General features: G+C 34.0%; 1 protein-coding gene across 6 annotated transcripts in view; it reads left to right on the top strand.

Annotated features, from left to right (window-relative positions):
• Positions 1–20,541, top strand: part of ERBB4 (erb-b2 receptor tyrosine kinase 4) — a 1,171,871-nt gene that overhangs the window by 835,172 nt on the left and 316,158 nt on the right. For all 6 annotated transcript variants that reach the window (XM_055379529.2, XM_019022670.4, XM_019022668.4 and 3 more), the window contains exons 10-12: positions 3,091–3,164; positions 4,284–4,374; positions 6,312–6,511. In XM_055379529.2, coding sequence (XP_055235504.1) covers positions 3,091–3,164; positions 4,284–4,374; positions 6,312–6,511 — 365 coding nt within the window. The remainder of the gene's footprint in view (positions 1–3,090; positions 3,165–4,283; positions 4,375–6,311; positions 6,512–20,541) is intronic.

The following is a 20,541-nucleotide window of genomic DNA, read 5'->3' as shown; positions in this document are numbered from 1 at the left end:
TGATTATAGTCTTATATAGACTCTTTTGGAAACCAAATAAAGGCAAAATTTTCCTTACAATGAGTCATGCTTCTTAGTTCAGGGGATTATTTGTCTTTAATCATAGCACTTATACCTGGAATATTTAAAATAATAATTATAATTGGGTCTCAAGTATAATTGATAAGGTATTTTCCAGGACAAACATATAAATGAATTATGATGTATTCTTTATTCTCACTGTCATGCCAGCATGAAACATATATTCTGAAGCCTTTCTGTTTCATCTTAGGAAAGTATGGCTATAGAGTTAATTCAGTAGAATTAGACATGTTATATATGTACAGATACAAGTGTGGTCATGAATGTAATGTGTGTTTGTGTGTGTATGTGTGTGTGTATAAAGATAGAGACATTTTAAAGGTGAACAATACAGAGTATTATAAGCAGAAAACTCACAGTGAATTAAAGAAATGTTTTACCTCACTTAATTTCCATTACCCATAATATTTTACTAACCAGCTTTTAATGAGATCATATGGTTTGATTAAAATAGCTGAGATGTTTTTAACTGATAAAATGCAAAAATAATAATTTAATGAGGTTGTTACGCTTTTTAAAAACAAGTTTCTCCACAAAATATATTTACTGGCAATTCATCAATTAAAATGTTAATATATAATTAGGCTCAAGAAAGTTAATTGGCATGTTTAGTTTATAGTACAATAGTACCATTGCCAGAAATAGCAGTAGGCACTCATTTTCTTATTTAGAATGGGAACTGCAGGAAAGCTTAGTGCTTAGGGTTATCGTTAGGAAAACTTTTCTTTCATGTTTTGTTATGTTTTACACTGTTGATGTGCATGTGCTTAGAGTAACAAAATACTCACCAAATAAGCATGTTCATGCTGTGTCACAATGAGACACTGGCAAGAAAGGGTTTACATAGTAGCCTGCAATGGTGCTAGACAATGGAAGGGAAGTAATAAGCTCAATGATAAAATAAAGTGATTTCAGTGGAAATGAAAATATGTTTCTCTCTCTTTTTCCTGAGCTTTATTTTGGATCACCAAACACAATGACAGGGTAGACATAATGTTCTTTTGCATGGCTCTGAATTTAGTTAGGGAAGTTAACTGTTTTAAAGTACTGTGTATTTCGAGTGGCTATAGGATGCAACTCCCAAGACATACTTTGAAATCAGTGAGTGCAATTCTGTCAACTTATTTGACAAGGGTCCTGAGTCTCTAAAATTAACTGTATAAAATATCTGTGGTCCACTGGGCTTCATGTTAACATTCCAGAATTCATTTCATTCCTGGCAACATGGAAGTGTTCTCAGTAAAGGTTTGGACTGACCCCATTATTGTGTGCTTGCCCTGAATTTTGAGTTTTTCTCGATAAAGCCAGGATATTTGATTATACGACCTGAGCTGTTCTATACTCTGCTTTTCATCAAAGAACAAATGTTGAAAGCTTATTCTTGTACTGCAGAGCTGATATTTCCTCTGTATACAAAATTCTTTGCACATTAAAAAGTGAAGGCAAGAGTTTTCCTACATGATACACTTCATTTTTGGCTTCATGTTCATCAAAAGCATAGTTATTTGTTCCATATATCTTTGCTTGTAAATAGAGAAAGTTGCTAGAACATTTAATTGAGACTTTAAGCTTTTGTGAGATATTAATATGACATTGAGAAAATTTTAATCAATAGTTTGTGTGTGAATTATAGGGAAACACATTTATAGTGTTTCTCCAACCTCAGCAATATCCAGTATTTGAGCCTAGTATAAAGCACTCCATGTTAAACTAGCAGTACATTGTATTGATTGCACTTCTTAGTTTGAAACACTAATTTAATCAAGCAAAGTTTTTTTTGTTGTTGTTTTGTTTTTTGTTTTTTTTTTTTAAGATGTGGAATGGTTTCCAGTAGAGAAGAATATGCTGATGAACCAAGTTCAGGAAGCCAGTACAAGGTGGTTCCAGAGATCAAGGTTGCTGGAACTGATATTCTTTTCAAGACTTGAATGCTGGCATGAATAAATGCCAATGGATTCAGACACAAATCCCCAGGACATAGGCCATATGCCTATCTGTTTGTCGGGGGATTGTGGAACATGTTGATTGATAGCCCTATTAAGGCTGCATATAGTGGATCACTAATGGTTATTCGCCATACCAAAAAGGAATGTTCTCAGAGACTGGTAAAAGAAGAGATGTCCACAGTAAGAATAAAATATGTTTGGCTGCTACAGGTAGATACATACTTCTAAAAAAGCCTAAGATCACTGTTCTTAGAAGTTTTTATCTGTCTTGAAGAAGTAGCCAATGGATAAAATTTAATCTGTCTGTAAATGGTATATATTAATATGAGGTCTCTACCTAGGATAGTATGAAATGTCTTTTAATGTAATACAATTTTAAAACTTACTGTGGATTTCTTTAAAAAAAAAACTGGAAGTCTTGCTTGAATTCATATACTTGGAAGCGAATAGTTCCTGTGTTATAAACATGAATATGAATAAGCTAGATAGGAACAAGATGGTTCTAAGTAATCTGTATGAAGAGAGACTTCTGGACAATGTTATAAATATTATGAAAATTCACAAGTAGATAAATGTAGAGCTACAGAAAAAAATGTCAATTTTATTTGTGTTTGTTTCTGTCCTTCTTACGAATTCCAGGTACTAATAGCAATGTATACTTCTTTGAGGAGTGGAAATGCCAGTTGTTCTCACTATAATATAATGTATTTCTAGACTATATATATTCTTCCAAATCAAGAATAAACTTTTAAAACAAAATAATATAAAATGGTTCACACATGAGCTTGCTGTCTTTGGGAATTTCATCAGAATAGTTGAAGCTGAATAATCTTATAGGTCTGGAATAGGCTTTGATGAAAATCTCATATTTTGTGACATCAAAAATTTCCACAAAACACCTATTATTCCTCCTCCACATCTAGCACAGATTAATTTAAACATGCATTGATAACACCCCTACTGCTAATTAAAATTAAATTTGAATAAAATATTGTCACATTCCTCATATTTTCAATCCTTTATTAAAATTTAAATTTGGCTACATCTCTTCTTGATTTTCTAGGGACCCTTACAATGCAATTGAAGCCATAGACCCAGAGAAACTGAATGTCTTTCGGACAGTCAGAGAGATAACAGGTAATTTTTTAAACTGCAACTGTTGCGCTATGAACAATATAATTTTTTAAAAAATTACATAAGATTGGCTGGGCACCATGGCTCACACCAGTGATCCCAGCACTTAGGGAGGTTGAGGCGGGTGGATCATGAGGTCAGGAGATGGAAATCCTGGCCAACATGGAGAAACCCTGTCTCTACTAAAAATACAAAAATTAGCTGGGTGTGGTGGCGCGTGCCTGTAATCCCAGCTGCTCAGGAGGCTGAGGCAGGAGAATTGCTTGAACCCAGGAGGTGGAGATTGCAGTGAGCCAAGATCATGCTGCTGCACTCCAGCCTGGCAATAGAGTGAGACTCCATTTCAAAATAACAACAAAAAACAAAACAAAACAAAAAAAGTTACATAAGATTGGAATCAGCAACTAATTTTCAAAGCAGATTTTAGTTTGTAAAAACTCTTGTTATTTTTAAAGATGGTGTCTTTTTAGCTTTTATGCACATTTTGAAAGCCCATGGAATTACAAAATGAGTATCTTTGAAAGTTTGACATTACGACTCTTGCAAGTGTCAACTGATCTTTGAACCTATGTGTTTCTGTTTACTTCTTCAAAAGAAGTACTATTGAAAATAGGTAACATGTAGCATTTATTTAGCACATACTTATTAAGCATGTAATGTGTTCAACATTGTCTTAGTAGGTAATATGGGACCCATAGATATGAATCAGACATGGACTTACCATAAAATAATGCAAAATCTAGTGAGAAAGGCTAGATATGTATATAAATGTCTTAGAATACAAGGGTGACACTGATGTCGTAAGTAAACAGATGAAGAGGTAAAAGATTTCAGAGAAATTGAAACTATATTTTTCTCTTTATCTAGTTAGACTACATTTTTGCATTTATAAGAATAAATCAAACTGAGTCACTGAAACCTTTCAACATATACAGTTTTATTGGGTAGGACACTCAATCTTGGAAGAATACATATGTAATAGAGTGCTTAAAAAATAGAAATGTTCACTACCCCTTTCTCACTTCCCAACTTTCAACACATTTTCACCATATTTCAAGAAAAATCAGCATTAATACTAAGACAATGATATTCTGATTTATTTTTTCTACTCTTCACTTGTAGGTTTCCTGAACATACAGTCATGGCCACCAAACATGACTGACTTCAGTGTTTTTTCTAACCTGGTGACCATTGGTGGAAGAGTACTCTATAGGTAAGTGGATATGTTTAAAGCTGCAGGGCTCACAGATTTCAAGAGGAGCATTGTGTGTGCATTAAGTCAAAACTATCACTCTTATTGATTTACTGATTCTGGGGAAATCATGCTTCCATCCTTATTTCCAAAGATAAGCTCAATAAAAATACCTCCGATGATGGTGTGAGGTATTACAGAATACATACTTTGATTTTTCAATTGTCTGTCACTCAAAATAATATTAGTATTTTGCAAGTATGGAGCGCATGATGTGAACAATCCAATGAAACTTTCATTTTTATCAGATGTTATCACAATTAAAAGATAAGAGTTGTGTGACTTGTTAATAGCTTGGGTGTATAGGATACAAATGCTGTTGTGCCAGGAGGTTCCGTTCTTGTCTCTGGTGCTATAATTGAACTACACGTCACAGGGCTGATGTTTTAGGAACTCGTCCACCACTGTACGTGTAGTGCTGGTTAATAAATGGACAAAAAAATTCAGGTTTAGAAGGACATTGATAAAATTATAACGTCAATAATTTAAATTCACATTATAAGAGTAAAAGATTTCTCTGATGTCATCTGTATGATGTTCTTATTTATGAACAATTAAAAGTCAATTTGCATAAGGATTTTTTTAATTTGTGTATTTAAGTTCAAAATATCCCCAAACTTAATATCATCATTGATTTTCTAATAATGTTTTATAAAAAGTACATCAAATTTCACTGTCAAAATTTAAAAGTTATAAGAGGTTTTAAATATGTAAAGGAGAAAGGAGCTTAATGAGAAAGGATAGTTGAAAGATACAATCTATTAAAGTGCTATATATAAACAACTTTTACTATCCGTTGAATAAATATTATAAGCCAGTCAAGACATTGTGCTAACATTGTAATCAACAACTCAAGATAGTTATGATGGGGACAAAATTTGAGAGAAAGAGTTACATCTTAGTCTTTATTATTGAGCATACACGCACACAAACACACACACACACCCTGACAACCATGGAAAATAATTATAAATATTAACAGCAAAGAATATTTAAAACTATAAATAAAAGTGGAAAGCTTTGATCTCCAAAATATAAAATAATATTCATTAGCTGATTGAAATGTGGGAAGCATGTTTATTCTTTAGAGAATGGAAAAGTAAATAAGTAAAAAAAAGTAAATAAGTAAAAAAGTAAATAATTACAAAAATGTGGACTATAGTAAAATAAAAGTAGTTTCCTTGATTTTCCAATTGTCTGTCACTCAAAGTAATATTAGTATTTTGCAAGTATGGAGTGCATGATGTGAGCAATTCTAAACAGGGTAGTTGTTATTTAACTTTCAGAGACCTTTTCCCCAGATACCCAAGGCATCTGAGTTTGCTTTCTTTTTCTAATTTTAGTTTAGTTTGATTCTTTACATTTTGCTATCTCCTAACCTTACTTACACATTCCTTGATTATTACAGTTCTTTGGTGTCTGAGGTATAAATTAAAGCTAAATACCTATAATCATTTTCTGAAATTATTTAGACATACTCTGAAAGTATGTCTAAATCTATTACATAAAGAAGAATTAATGTCTTACTTTGAGTAGATGAACAATTGTTTTATAAACACTTCTTTAGTGTTAATACAGGATTTCATCATTGAACAATGTAAAGTTAAGGCTTGGGGTGGGAAGATAGTGAGCAGATATTTCAGTGGTAAATACATACACAGAAATAGAGATACACTGCCAATACGCATAACTGTAAGCAATGGAAATTTTACTTTGGGAGGTCAAATTATTACTTTAAAAGCTGTATATAGCATGTAAAAACAATATTCTAAACACAGATTTATTGATTCAGTTTCCATTTATACACCATTAACATTCTTTTTAAAATAAAATGTGACAGCCTTATTTTACTCCGGAATGCGTTTCATGGTTCCGTTTTCTCACTTCCCCCTCCTTAGCGGCCTGTCCTTGCTTATCCTCAAGCAACAGGGCATCACCTCTCTGCAGTTCCAGTCCCTGAAGGAAATCAGCGCAGGAAACATCTATATTACTGACAACAGCAACCTGTGTTATTATCATACCATTAACTGGACAACACTCTTCAGCACAATCAACCAAAGAATAGTAATCCGGGATAATAGAAAAGCTGAAAATTGTAGTAAGTACATTACTCAGACATTTAAAACATAGAAACTTAAATTTTTTCCCATTCTTCTTTGGACCAAACAATTAAAAATAACATCAGATCAGAATTGTTGCTCTGTTATCCCAACCCTTAAAAAGGAAGGTAGTTATTACAATTACCAACATGGTACAAAATAATCAGAATAAGTGACTTTCTTTTTTTTTCTTTTTTTTTTGAGACGGAGTCTCGCTCTGTTGCCCCAGGCTGGAGTGCAGTGGCGAGATCTTGGCTCACTGCAAGCTCCGCCTCCCAGGTTCACGCCATTCTCCTGCCTCAGCCTCCGGAGTAGCTGGGACTACAGGCGCCCGCTACTGCGCCCGGCTAATTTTTTTGGTATTTTTAGTAGAGATGGGGTTTCACTGTGTTAGCCAGGATGGTCCCGATCTCCTGACCTCGTGATCCGCCCACCTTGGCCTCCCAAAGTGCTGGGATTACAGGCATGAGCCACCGCGCCCGGCCGTCTTGCCTGATCTTAAGAACCCTCCTGTGGAGATTTAGATTCAGTAGGTCTAAGTAAAACCTGGGCGTTTACATGTTTAATCGGCATCCCAGGTAATTTCAAGGATCCAATCAATTTGTGGAGATCCACCCTATTGAATTCTCTGTTTGTTGTTTGGTTTCAGTGAGTTTCATAACAGAATAACAGAGTTTTGCCATTTAGAGGTGGTAAGAAAAATGACGTATTTTTCTAACATGTAAAAACTACTATTCAAGAAGTATTTGTTCAAGGTGTTTTATTTTTCAGAAAGAAAGTTTATTTTATTAATGCATTTATGTAGACATGTATATCATTTTTTCATCTATTTTGCTACTTATTGATTCATTTAATAATTTCTTATTTACTCTGAAGCAAATAATGCTTTTGTAGGCACATGACTATGCCATTCCTATCGAATACACTGATACTCCATTGATTTATGCTTAATTCTTCCCTGTTTTTCTACTGAATACTACTCTTTCCTACATCCTATGAGTGCCACTATTATGAGTACAACCATCTGACTCATTATGGTAAATACTGAATAAAAAGACTCCGAACTCAAATGAACTGTTTGCAAATGAATATTCTTGTTGTGGGCACAAAATCAATCCATTCTAAAAGGCAGAACCCTAGAAAATTCTGCTCTCACAGTATTTGCTTACTTCTTTGATCTCTCCATTAAAACAATCATAAGGGTACACATAAATAATGATTGAGTTTGTGTGTGCGTGTATATGTGTGAGTGTGTGTGTGTGTGTGTGTGTGTGCGTGTGAATAAATAGAAGACTTTTTTAAAGTTATAAACTCTTAAGAGGCCAACATAATTTGTTTATTGAGTTGTCAGTGAATTAATTGATTTATTAAGACCCCATCTTGTTCCAGAAATAATTTAAGGCAGCTCAGTCTACCAATCTTCATAAAATATAACTTATAATTTGTGAGGAATTCTCTTATATTTTAGCTCTTTTCGATCCTTAAAAATATTTCTAAATAAAGGAGATCTATTGCAACATGAGGTTCCTGCTAAGAGTGAACTTAGGTTCTTACTCATTCTCATGTTCCACATAGAATCACGAAATGTAAAATCTAATTGTGTATCAAAATATGCATGTTATATTGAATGATATTCATTATTTCATTTGGCCTGTGTTATTTCCTTGGTTTTACACATTACTGATTCCTAGAAGAAAATTTGTTTTGCTTTTTCCTTAATACTTAAGCTTCTTACCCCCTATCACAATATGTGTGTGTACATGCCCCAAAGTAGATGATTCATGGCAATAAGATAGAATCTTCTTCAATACCAATTGATGAATGTTTCCCTAAATCAGGGTTATACTCTCGTTTCCTTCCACATCCTTAAAAAAATTAGTACCACTACCTTTCAAAAATTTAACTGTGAATTCAAAATAATGTAAAGAAATATATAAAAGAATCAGAAAAAAACATTCTTCCTCTTTGATGCGCTTAATCAGTTTACAAATCCTACAAAAATTCATATGTCATATATTTCTCTATACTTGAATTAAAAAGCAAATGGGAAGAAGAAAATGCAAAAAAATAAATGTAGGGAGGCAAGATGGGAAAAAGGGATATTTCAATAAATTATATGTTATTTCACCCCTCTTTAAAACTTCTAAACATTTCAAATGACCAAAAGAGAGTGAATAATGACAATGATAATAAGCTAAAATATAAAATGTGTTTAAACAACTTTCAGTGTTATGCTTCTTGGATTGAGGTTAGCTACTTTTCAGACCATAGGCATATTTTTTTTTTTTTTTGTTCTGTGCATAAGAATTGACTTTGCAGTTTGGGGAAAAAAAATGAAGCAGTTAGGAGAAGCATAGTTTTGTGGTGCTATAGTATCAAGCATATCATTTTTCATTTTTAACGTCTTAGAATAAATATATTTTGCGTGAAATTCATTTATCAAAATTTGGACTTCAGTCTCACAGCACACCGGATCCATAAAAATTCCATATGCCTCCATTTTCAGAAATATAATTACCCTGTAAACTTGACCTCAGAGATGCTGCTGATGTTTACAATCCCCAGTACTCTTTGTAAATGGGAATGTCTAAATGCTTGCTTCATTTTAAATGCACTGTAAATGTTTCATTTTTAGATATTCTGTCTTGCTATATCATACACACACAAGATGTACATGAGCATACGCACATGTTCACTACAACACCTAAACATATATGCATATCAGCGTGCATGTCTGTATGTAGTTCCACATACAACACACATGCATATATACACACCTAGAAAACATATCCGTGCATACACACCCTTAATGCTCACCTACATTTACATGCAGTCACCGTGAAATACACTTATCTAAATCTAGGAGTTGGCTTATGAACTTAATGAAAAGGCAATCCGTCATTTGTAATGGTGTTTTTTGGAATTCAGCATGATTTAAAACAGTAATGACAATTTTTTAAAAAGTTAACTCATCTATAAAGGGTAACAATGGCTAGAGCAATCTTACTCTTTTAAGTCAAAAATTTCAAAGCTGACTTTATGGTTTGAAGAGATTGAGATTGAGGGAAACTCTGGGACATGAAAAGCTAGAATATTTTGGGCATCTATCATTTACGTGGTTATGATAGTAACCAAATTACAGTCTTAGGTGGAAGAAGTTTTAGAGTAGGTTTATAAAAGCATTTGAAGTTTCTTAAAATGTTTAAGCATTAATTTTTAACACTGAAATATAAACAGTGTAGAGATAAATATTACACCAATCCTTTAGAATCTGAGTTCTATTTGAACTTATATATCTTGTCTTAAAAATATTTATACAGATACTGTTAAACCCAACATGAATAAGAGATAAATTCATTATTGATTTTCAAAATAAAAATATTTTTATTTTTACAATTTTAATAGTACCTTTCTCATTGTTCAATATAAAACCAATCAAAAATATATAAAAATATTTTTAAACTACATTATATATAATTATTGGTGAATATATTTTTCATATGTATGGATAAGGATAGTGAAATATATATTTTCATATATGAATGGGATCATACCATTTCTATTTAAATACCATTCAGCCATCTATATCTTATACTTAATATAGTATAAGCATCTCCCATTCAATAGATAGAGCATAGAGCTCTTCCTTATTCTTTTTTTTTTTTTTTTTCTGAGACGGAGTCTCGCTCTTGTTTCCCAGGCTGGAGTGCAATGGCACGATCTTGGCCCACGACAACCTCTGCCTCCCTGGTTCAAGCAATTCTCCTGCCTCAGCCTCCCTAGTAGCTGAGATTACAGGCAGGCGACACCACGCCTAATTTTGTATTTTTAGTAGAGATGGGGTTTCTCCATGTTAGTTAGGCTGGTCTTGAACTCCTGATCTCAGGTGATCCGCCCGCCTTGGCCTCCCAAAGTGCTGAGATTACAGGTGTGAGCCACCATGCCTGGCCTTCCTCATTCCTTTTTAAAGCTATTTATAGAAGTATGCTGGACTAGTATCATATTAATTGTATTTTAAATTATTTTCCATTTTTATATTATCACTACTGTCATGATGTGTATCTAGTTTATGAAACATTTTGTAGTGTACAATTATTTCCTGAGGCTAAAAACTTAGATGTGGAATTTCTGTGTAAATGACACTACATAAAAATTTTCTCACTAATTTCCACGTCATCTTCCAAAAATACTAACTCAATTAACCTTGTTCCAAACACTGTGGGATAGTAACATTTTCCACCACTTTTTAAATCACTGGATATTATCTATGGTTTTAAATTTCAGTGATCTGAAAGAAGAAAAGAAGTATTTTATATTTACATGATTAATTTATCTTTTTTTAAATCTTGTAAATTGCTTTATATGTGAACTTTTTTCATTTTTAATTTGGGAGTTGTTCTTTTTCTCCTAAATTTGAAAGAATTATTTACAAATTAAATTCATTAAATTTTGTTCTTTAAATGTGTTGGGAATAAGTTCCTCTCTTACTGGTAATTTGAATAATTTGTCTTTTGATAAACTAATGTTTATCAAACCATATTTTTATATAGTTAAGTGACTAGATTGTTCTTTTCCAATTGTTTGATCTTGTATTTTTAGACAATTCTTTTCATCTAGTACTTTAAAAACAATATTGAAATTTTTAACACATCTTGACGTTTTGGCATAGCATTTTAAAAATTTCCTGATTGTGATATGGATCCAAAATAATTTATTAAACAAGCCATCTCTCCTTTTTGACTTTAGCTGATCAGCTAACAAATCAGCTAAAAGCTTCCAGACTCTATCTCTCAACCCAGCTATATTGTTTAATTTAGTTATTACAACCACCCTGTAAAGTATAATCATCTGCATTTGCAGATGAGTATACATACATTAAGAAAGTTAAATGATATTTCCAGTTTTGGAGCTACTAAAATCCTATTAAGGATTTGAACCCAATGCCTGTCTGACTTCAAAGTCTAGGCTCTTCATTTCACCGTGATTCCTCTCAAAATAAAGAAAATATCGGCCGGGCATGGGGGCTCACGCCTGTAATCCCAGCACACTGGGAGGCAGAGGTGGGCAGATCACCTGAGGTCAGGAGTTTGAGACCAGCCTGGCCAACATGGTGAAACCCCGTCTCTAGTAAAAATGCAAAAATTAGCCAGACATCGTGGCAGGTGCCTGTAGTCCCAGCTACTGGGGAGGCTGAGGCAGGAGAATTACTTGAACCCAGGAGGCGGAGGTTGCAGTGAGCCAAGATCACGCCACTGTACTCCAGCCTGGGCGACAGAGCGTGATTCCTTCTCAAAAAATATATAAATAAATAAAAATAAAAATAATGAAACTGTGATTAATTTTCATAAGAAAATTGGATGATTTACCAAAGTATACCCTATATAACATATTATTCAGGAGCACACTCTAGAGCCAAATGGCCTGGGTTTTAATCTCAGCAGGACTCTTTGCTATCTGACTTTTACGGAGATCATTTATTGTCTCTATACCTCAGTTTTATCATTTTTAAAATGGAATTGATAATAGTATTCACTTCATTGAAGGCCTGGCTCAAAGAAAATGCTATACATAGCTGGGCACAGTGGCTAAAACCTGTAATCCTAGCACTTTGGGAGGCCGAGGTGGGCAGATCACCTGCAGTCAGGAGTTCAAGATCATCTTGGCCAATATGGTGAAACCCCATCTCTACTAAAAATACAAAAATTCACCAGGTGTGGTGGTGCATGCCTGTAGTCCCAGCTACTCGGGAGGCTGAGGCAGGAAAATCACTTGAATCCAGGAGGTGGAAGTTGTGGTGAGCCAAGTTCACACCGTTGCACTTCAGCCTGGGCAACAAAGTGAGGAAAGAAAGAAAGAGAGAAAGAGAAAGAAAGAGAGAGAGGAAGAAAGGAAGGAAGGGAGGGAGGAAGGGAGGGGGGGAAGGGGAAGGGGAAGGAGGGAAGGAAGGAAGAGAAAGGAAAGAAGGAAGGAAGGGAAGGGAAGGAGGGAGGAAGGAAGGATAAAAAGAAAGAAGAAATAAAAAGAAAGAAAAGAAGAAAGAAAGAAAAGAAAGAGCAAGAGCAAGCTCTACATGTATTAGATATTATTACTACTAAACATTTTATTTTCCTATTAAAAATAGTTTATATATTAGACATTGACATATACACATGTAATGTGAAGATACAATATTTAATTTTACTTTATGAAAAAATGCCTTTTGGGGGATAAAAAGGAAAGATAAATATCAAGAGCTTTCTTTTTTACACAGAAGAAAAATTTACCTTATTAAAGTGGTGAATTAAAAATTTGTGAGAAAAACATCAACCATTGGGAGATATGAAAGGAATAAGATTAGTTATTATGTTATTAACAGGAGGCTAGACATTGAAGAATTTAGAAATGATCTCAAAATCGTAAGCAAATAAAAAGTATATGTTTGAGAATCCCTTGAAATATATTTATTTTTCTTTTTTCTCTTCTAAATTAAAACATTTTAAAATTGGCTTTATGATAAGTAACCGACTTAGTATTTTCAAAAATTCCAAAAAATATCGAGTTTAAATTAATGGCTCAGGGGAAAAATATCTGGTGATGGGGAATATATTTTTTGGCACAAAGAAGCCAAAAAGGATACACATTTTTATATTTATCTCTGGTTTTTATGTTTCTGAAATTTGACAGTAGAAAAATCCACCCCATTGTACATGAATCTACAGAAAGGTAATTTCAGAACTATAGTCAATTGCTAATAACTGAACTCTCTGGATGACAACATCATCCAATTTTATAATGAGTCCACAATTGAAGCAGGCCAAAGAGTTAATAAGTAGGGAATGGAAGGTATATCACACAGTGGAGAATAAAACAGTGTTTGCTTAATATATTGTTTTATTTGTTTTTCTCTGGTAACTGTGATAAAACAACAAAATACAGAAGCAAGCATTTTACTTACTATAACATCATAAGAAATGTTGGATTTCTATAAAATAAACAGACTTTATATTGTCGTCATTTCTAATATGTTGTATATTATCGAAAATGAATTTTGATTATAAATTAAGATTTACCTTATTTTAAGAAAATATTACTAAGGTGGCAGATTTTCTTACTTTCTCCTGCTCGCATACTTTCACCTTTAATTTGTGCACTCCTAACCCATCCCATGCTATCTTGAGTAAATGTGCTTTTACAAACAGAATGCAGCCTACCAAGTTAGAAGAATCATCCTTTGGGTCTGGGAGCCTGGGAAATCAATGAATTCTGCAACACATTTCATTAAACCATAGCTTGGTATGAACCATAAAGTGTATAACTTTGAATATAGTGAAGTTGCTATTCTTCTGAGTAATCAGAAAATAGAAAATCTTAATTATACTTCTAAGATTTTCCTTTTAAAATTACTAGAGTAATACATCAATACACTGTTCTTTGTAAAAAAAAAAGCATTCAAGTAAGATTTTGTTATTGTATTTGAAACAGCACACTGTCTAATTACTAACAATGCTAGAAAATGTTCACTATGTTCTTATCAAAAGGATAATAAGCAGTTACTCTTGCCAATTAGCTACAGAAATGATATCCCTTCTATTTTGTAATCTAGAAATTCTGAGAGAATATCTCAACAATAAAAGCCAGGATTACTGCAGGCTCCAGTTTTTATCACAAATGGTGGGTGATATTTTAACCTGACTTGCCTCTACATCAGTGGTTGCAAAATTTTAAAGTAAAACTTATAGTTATTAAAAATGCAAAAGCTAGGCTCCAGTTCTCCAGAGATTCTTATTTAGACAGTGTTGTGAGTTGTATTGTGTCCCCTCCAGAAGATGCTGAAGTCCTGACTCCTGGTATCTATGAATGTGACCGTATTTGGGAATACGGTATTTGCACAAGTAGTTAAAATGAAAGTTAAGATGAGCTTATACTGGAGCAGGGTAGGTCCTTCATCAAATGACTAGTGTACTGTACTTACAAGAAGAAGAGAAGAGACACACAGATGGAAACACACAAATGAGAACGCCATGTGAAGACATACACCCACTCAGAGGAAAGACAGCTGTGTGACAGCAGAAGCGACTATTGGAGTGATATAGAGGTGAGCCCAGAATGCCAAGGATTGCTGGCAACTGCCAGAAGCTAGGGGAGGACCATAGATCATTCTCCCTCTGAAACCCCAAGAAGAAACTAGCCTGGGAACACCTGGATTTTGGACTTCTGATCTCTAGAACTGTGAGAGAATAAATTTCTGTTGTTTTAAGAAGCCTAGTTTATGGCAGTTTGTTACACTATTTCTATGGAACTAACACAGACAGTGGGGTGGGAAACCTTAGATTCTGCATTTTTAATACAAAGCAGATCATTCTGAGACAGGTGCCTGTGGGAAATCCTTTGGGAAACTCTACTCTGTCACACCCCATATTATTCCCCCATCGTTCTATAGTCAAAAATACATTTGAGAACATGTGATCCTAACAATTCCTTTTTTCTTCTGAAGCTGTGTTCCCTTGTAGGAAAATTCATAATTGAATAGCTTAAAACTGTATATTTAATAATAGGTTTGGGAGAAAAAGATAAAGAGCTAACTCTAAAGAGCATTCTATAAATAGTGGGGTTTTTTTGCATTTACTAACAATAACATATTCAATAAAATAAAGGGAATATTTAATTATAGTTTATACAGTAATTGGGTAATTATACTATCATAAGTATTGTACTATCAAATTTTGTTTACTTTAGACTTTCAACAAAATACTTTTGGATTCGTTTTATTTTTTTGACACATATCTCTTCTGAGAGGTATTTTATATTGTGCTCAGTTTTCTAATCAAACCTTAAGACTTTCTAAAATTTTATTTCTGCTGTCACTACTGCCTCTCACCGCCTCCTATCAGAATTTGCTGCTCTGGTCCCACTCACATCAGAGATATAGAGTAACTAGGGTATATAAGAGTTAACAACAATTTGTGTAGCATCTATTTAACCTATTCAACATGGGGAAGGGGTATGTTTCTGCACTTACTTCTCCACTGCTGCTTCCCCAACTTCTTTGTTAACCCATTATAATTTTTTACAATGTCATATAATGTCATTACACTTTACACATGTCTAACCTTGCCTACACACAGAGCTTATTGACAGTTTAGTGCTTATGAAAGACTGAATGATGGCCCCATGAGGATGACTGCATTCAAATCTTCAGAATCTATGAATGTTATCTTATATGGTAAAAAGGACTTAGCAGATGTTATAGATCTTAAAATAGAATGATTATCCTAAAGTTATTTGAGTGGGTTACAAATATAATCACATGTGTCTTTATAAGAGGAAGGTAGAGGGAGGTTTGACTACCGTAAAGGAAAGGGTGTTGGGACCATGGAAGCAAAGGTTGGAGCGATGTCACTGCAAGCCAACGCCAAAAAGGGGTCTTTAAAAGCTAAAAGAGGCAAGGAACAAGTTCTCTCCTGGAGACTTCAGAAGCAATCAGCCTTGCTGACACCTTGATTCTAGCCCCTTAAGAGTCATTTTGGACTTCTGAACTCCAGAACTATGAGAGACTAAATGTAGGTGTTTTTAAGCAATGAAGTTTGTAGTAATTTGTTACAGCATGAATAGGAAATTATTTCAGTATTCTTTTAGTGACATAAGTCCAACCCAAATTACTTTAGGCATAAAGAGACCGTATTAACTCACAGAAATGAGAAGTCCAAGAAATAGCTTTTCGGGCACAATTGGATCCAGGGGTTCAAACAACATCACTAGGGCTCAATCCTCTATTTGCTTCACTCTGCTTTCCTCTTAGGCAAATTCTCATTCTTCATGAAAGATGGCTGGCCCTGGCAGGCATATTCTAAGAGCATTCACAGAGTTTATGAACACAGATTAAAAAGCTCTACCTTCCCTCTTCAGTACAGATTGACGCTATTTGGGTCAAATGCCTATCTCTATTATCGCTATTATGTCCTTGTCAGCAACTATTCAAATATACCTTCAAGTCAATCCCATCAAAGAAATTGAAGTGACATTTTTTGAAACAGGAGGTCCTTTACTCTCCTGCTTAGAACCTTTCAACGAATTCCAACAGCTCTTTGACCAAAACACAAAATCCTAAAAATGGTCACTAGGTCCTGCACAATCTGTCCCTTCTCCATCTCACCAGTTTACAGGGTACCACTTTCCCATATGCTGCCCATGTCAGTTTTCTGAGAGCACTAATCTGATTCCTTCCTCAGACTCTCTTGGCTAGAATTACAATTGCTCCTTTCTGCCACCCCTTTGCCTTAAGAACTCTTACTTACCCTTCTTATTTCAGCTTTAATGTCCCTTCTTTTGTGGACTGACCTAATGCCATTTGCCCACTAAGTTAAGACAACTGCTATATTCTATGTTCTCTCAGCAATCTGTTATATATATATATAACATATACACACACACACACACACACACACACACATATATATATATATTTCTATGCATACATAAATTTATATGCAGCCTGTTTTTCTAATTAGCTGTAAACTCCATGAGGTAACAAAATATGTATTCTATTTCATGTTTCAGTTATATCCTCAGCTCTTAGCAGAGCTAGTACAAAGTAGTTTCTCAATAAATATTTTTTAAAATAAACACAGGGATATGCTTTTATGCCTTCACATTTCTCTTGAGTACATGTATTGAGCATTTACTTAACGTCTTAGACCCTATATTAAAAATTCTACTAATTTTATGGCTAATCTTCATCACAATCCTGAAAGAAGATATTACTGTTCACTTTAAAGATAAGTAGCATGTAAGTAATTGCCCAAGGCTACATGGGTAATTACAGTGTAAGGGTTTAAATCTATGTCTAATCACAAAACCTTAACTATCATGACCACTAAACAGTACTTCTCAGCTTTTAAAAAAAAAAAGATGAACAATACCTGTCCAAATACGTTTCAATATTTTTGAAATAATCCATTTACTTTCACATGTAAAACTGTAGCAAAATCCATTACTTAAAGCTTCCCTCTATTTTAGTTAAAGCAGGTTCAGTGTTCTCGGTAAAGGTCAAAATACTAAGCACATTATTATCTCTCCAAATTTTTAACAGACAGCTGGAATTCAGATGAGATAAAGAAAAATCTATTTTGCAGCTTCCAGAGGAAACACAGAAGTTAAAGGTTGCCTAATAACTACATTGCTAAAATTTCTTTAGAGAGATTTATAATGGCCTTTTGAACTGTAAGCCATTGCAGAACCCTTCCACTCCTTCACTCATGACTATCACTGCAGGAAGTCAGAGGGCTGTTGAATTCTTGGTGCTGATCGAAAATTTCTTTTCTCTTAAGAATTTCAAAGAAGTGGCTTCCTTGGCCTTTTGTTCTATGCTATGTGGAGATACTTCCTTTGGTTTCACTCTAGAGAAAATGATCAACCAACCTTCACTTCCATCATCTATTGGTTTGGAAAGAATGAGAAGAAAATAGTTATGACGGTTTCCTGTTTATTATTGATTTCTTCCAATAGATATTGTTTCCCTGACCCGAAACTGCTCTGAAATTGGGCATATGATAAAGACTTAGGGAGGCATTAGACAGCAGAAGAGAGGTAAGATTTTGAGTGAAGCTGAAGCTTCCTCTCCAATTTATGTCAAAGCATGTAACGAAAGATCAAAGCAGTCAGCCTTTACCCTTCCACTTACTGTAAAGTTCTGTCACCTTTAGCAGAGGTAAGGGGAAGGGACAAGAGGGAGAAGATAGCAAACCTGAAAGTAAATAACGTGATATGGTAAAATAAATGGACCCAAAAGTTTATGGAATATCATAAAATAGACAGTGCCAAGGGAATGTTTGTGACCTTGTCAATGTCCTCAAGAAAGAAACTGAGTTAAGTTAGAACACTAACTTAAGACAACTGCTATATTCTATATTAACTTAGCACTGAATATATATTAGATGTATATTATATATTATACATAATATATTACATTGATATATATTTATATATTGTATCTATAAAGTGTATATATATATTTTAGATAGATAGATAAAATTATCTGTAATTGAAGGCCTGAGATAGAACTTGATAAAAAATATAAAAAAAGAAAACAGAAGTGATCAATACAGAGTGAGAGACTCGTGACACCGTACAGTATAATTTTAACCATTCTCTACTTCTCTTTACAAGTTGTTCTCATAATACAACTTTCCCTCTTCAGGATTTCCTCTGAAGATCATGTTTATCCCATTGGCAAGAGTATGTAAACACTGTATGTAACGATATATGTCAGAAAATGAGATACTTGATAAGTAACCTTTAAATGTCTAAATGGTTATAAAATGAGTATTGTAACTTAGTATTCATAAATATGATTGATCTTTGCTACTTTTATAACTTTGTCTATTATATAGAATTCGACCACCCGTTTATATTTAATCAGTTTGGTTAAACTATCTTTTTACTCTTTACATCTTTATAAATTAGTGGGAAGTCATTTATATTCTACTTTTTGGGAACTGGTGATATAAGACCTATGTTAAGATTATATTTCTGGCTGGGTGCAATCATTCATGCCTGTAATCCCAGCACTTTGGGAGACAGAGATGGGAGAATTTCTTGAGCCCAGAGTTCGAGACCAGCCTGGGCAACGTAGTGAAACTCCATCTCTACAAAAACAACAACAAAAAAGTAGCCAGGTGTCATGGTGCATACCTTTAGTCCAAGCTACTTGGGAGGCTAAGGTGGAAGGATCACTTGAGCACAGGAGGTCAAGGCTACAGTAAGCCCATATCATACCACTCCACTCCAGCCAGGGCAACAGAGTGAAACTCTGTTTCAAACAAACAGATTCCATTTATGCTGACATTTCTTTTGTGGAATAAGAGAAACCTCTTCCTCCGTATTATAACTAAATCAGAAAGAAATAAGCACTATTGCTATTGGTTCAAAATTAATATAACAGAGAAACTGTTGATAAGCCATTCCCAAGCAAAACATCAAATCATTCAGCTTTTCAGGGGAAGAGAGTCTAGATATGATAAGAAGATAAAATGTAGTCATAATGTATGATATTTCATTGTAATAAATATTTAAGACATGGAGAAAACCACAATTAAGCAAAACCTGCAAACTATGAGTTACCTAAAATAATTTATAATATATTTAAGCATAGGGTCAATCCTATCTACACAGGAAAGCATTCCATTTAGTCTCTGTTCTTTCAGATTATCTTTAAAAATTCTCTTTATGTTATTTAAAATAACTACAAAGTTAATTAGAATAGAAGGATATATAGTTTTCAATGAAGCTTAGTGGGTGCTTAGCAGCTTTTTTGGAGCATTTGGGAGAAATTTTATGTGAAAAATTTTGTCTGTAAACAAGAAACAGCAAGTAATCCCACTTTGTATTGTTGAAAGTAAATATAAGATGTTCACTTCTGACAAAGATGAAATAACAAAAGGGAGGGATCGAATTTACCCTGCCTCATGAAACAACCAAAAAAAGGACAAAATAGATGAAACAATAGTTTGCAAGAGACTGGAGAGCAGAACACAAGGGAAAGTGATTGCTGAGAGTGAGAAAATAAATGAGGTGAGCCTTATGACTGCTCTGGCTAAGTGCCTTGGGAGAGATTTTAAGCCACAGTATAATGAGGGAGATCCCAGGCAGAGTCCCAAGAACTCCAAGTTGAGAAGACAGAGCTAGGAGTCCAGGCAGAATAATGCAGCTAGAGTTGACAGACAATACCAGAGAGGAAAGCAGCACAAAGAGACAACTGCGCTGTAAGAAATATTAAAGGAAGTCCTTCAGACAGGAGGGAATAATACCAGATGGAAATGTGGATCTGTACATAGGCTGAGGAGCACCAGAAACGGTAACTACATGGATGAATATATAAAATTTTCATCTTATTATTTAGTTGTCTTCAAATACAATGTCATGCTAAATCGAAAATAGTAACAATGTAATGTGGAGTGAATAACATGGGAAAGTAAGATGTATGATAATAGCTCAAAGGTAAGGAATGAAGAAATAAAAGCATCCTATTTTAAGATCCTTAGAATAGATGCGA

This window comes from Gorilla gorilla, chromosome 11, assembly GCF_029281585.2.
Source record: "Gorilla gorilla gorilla isolate KB3781 chromosome 11, NHGRI_mGorGor1-v2.1_pri, whole genome shotgun sequence".
Classification (NCBI taxonomy): Eukaryota; Metazoa; Chordata; class Mammalia; order Primates; family Hominidae; genus Gorilla; species Gorilla gorilla.
This window is presented reverse-complemented; position numbering and strand designations above follow the sequence as displayed.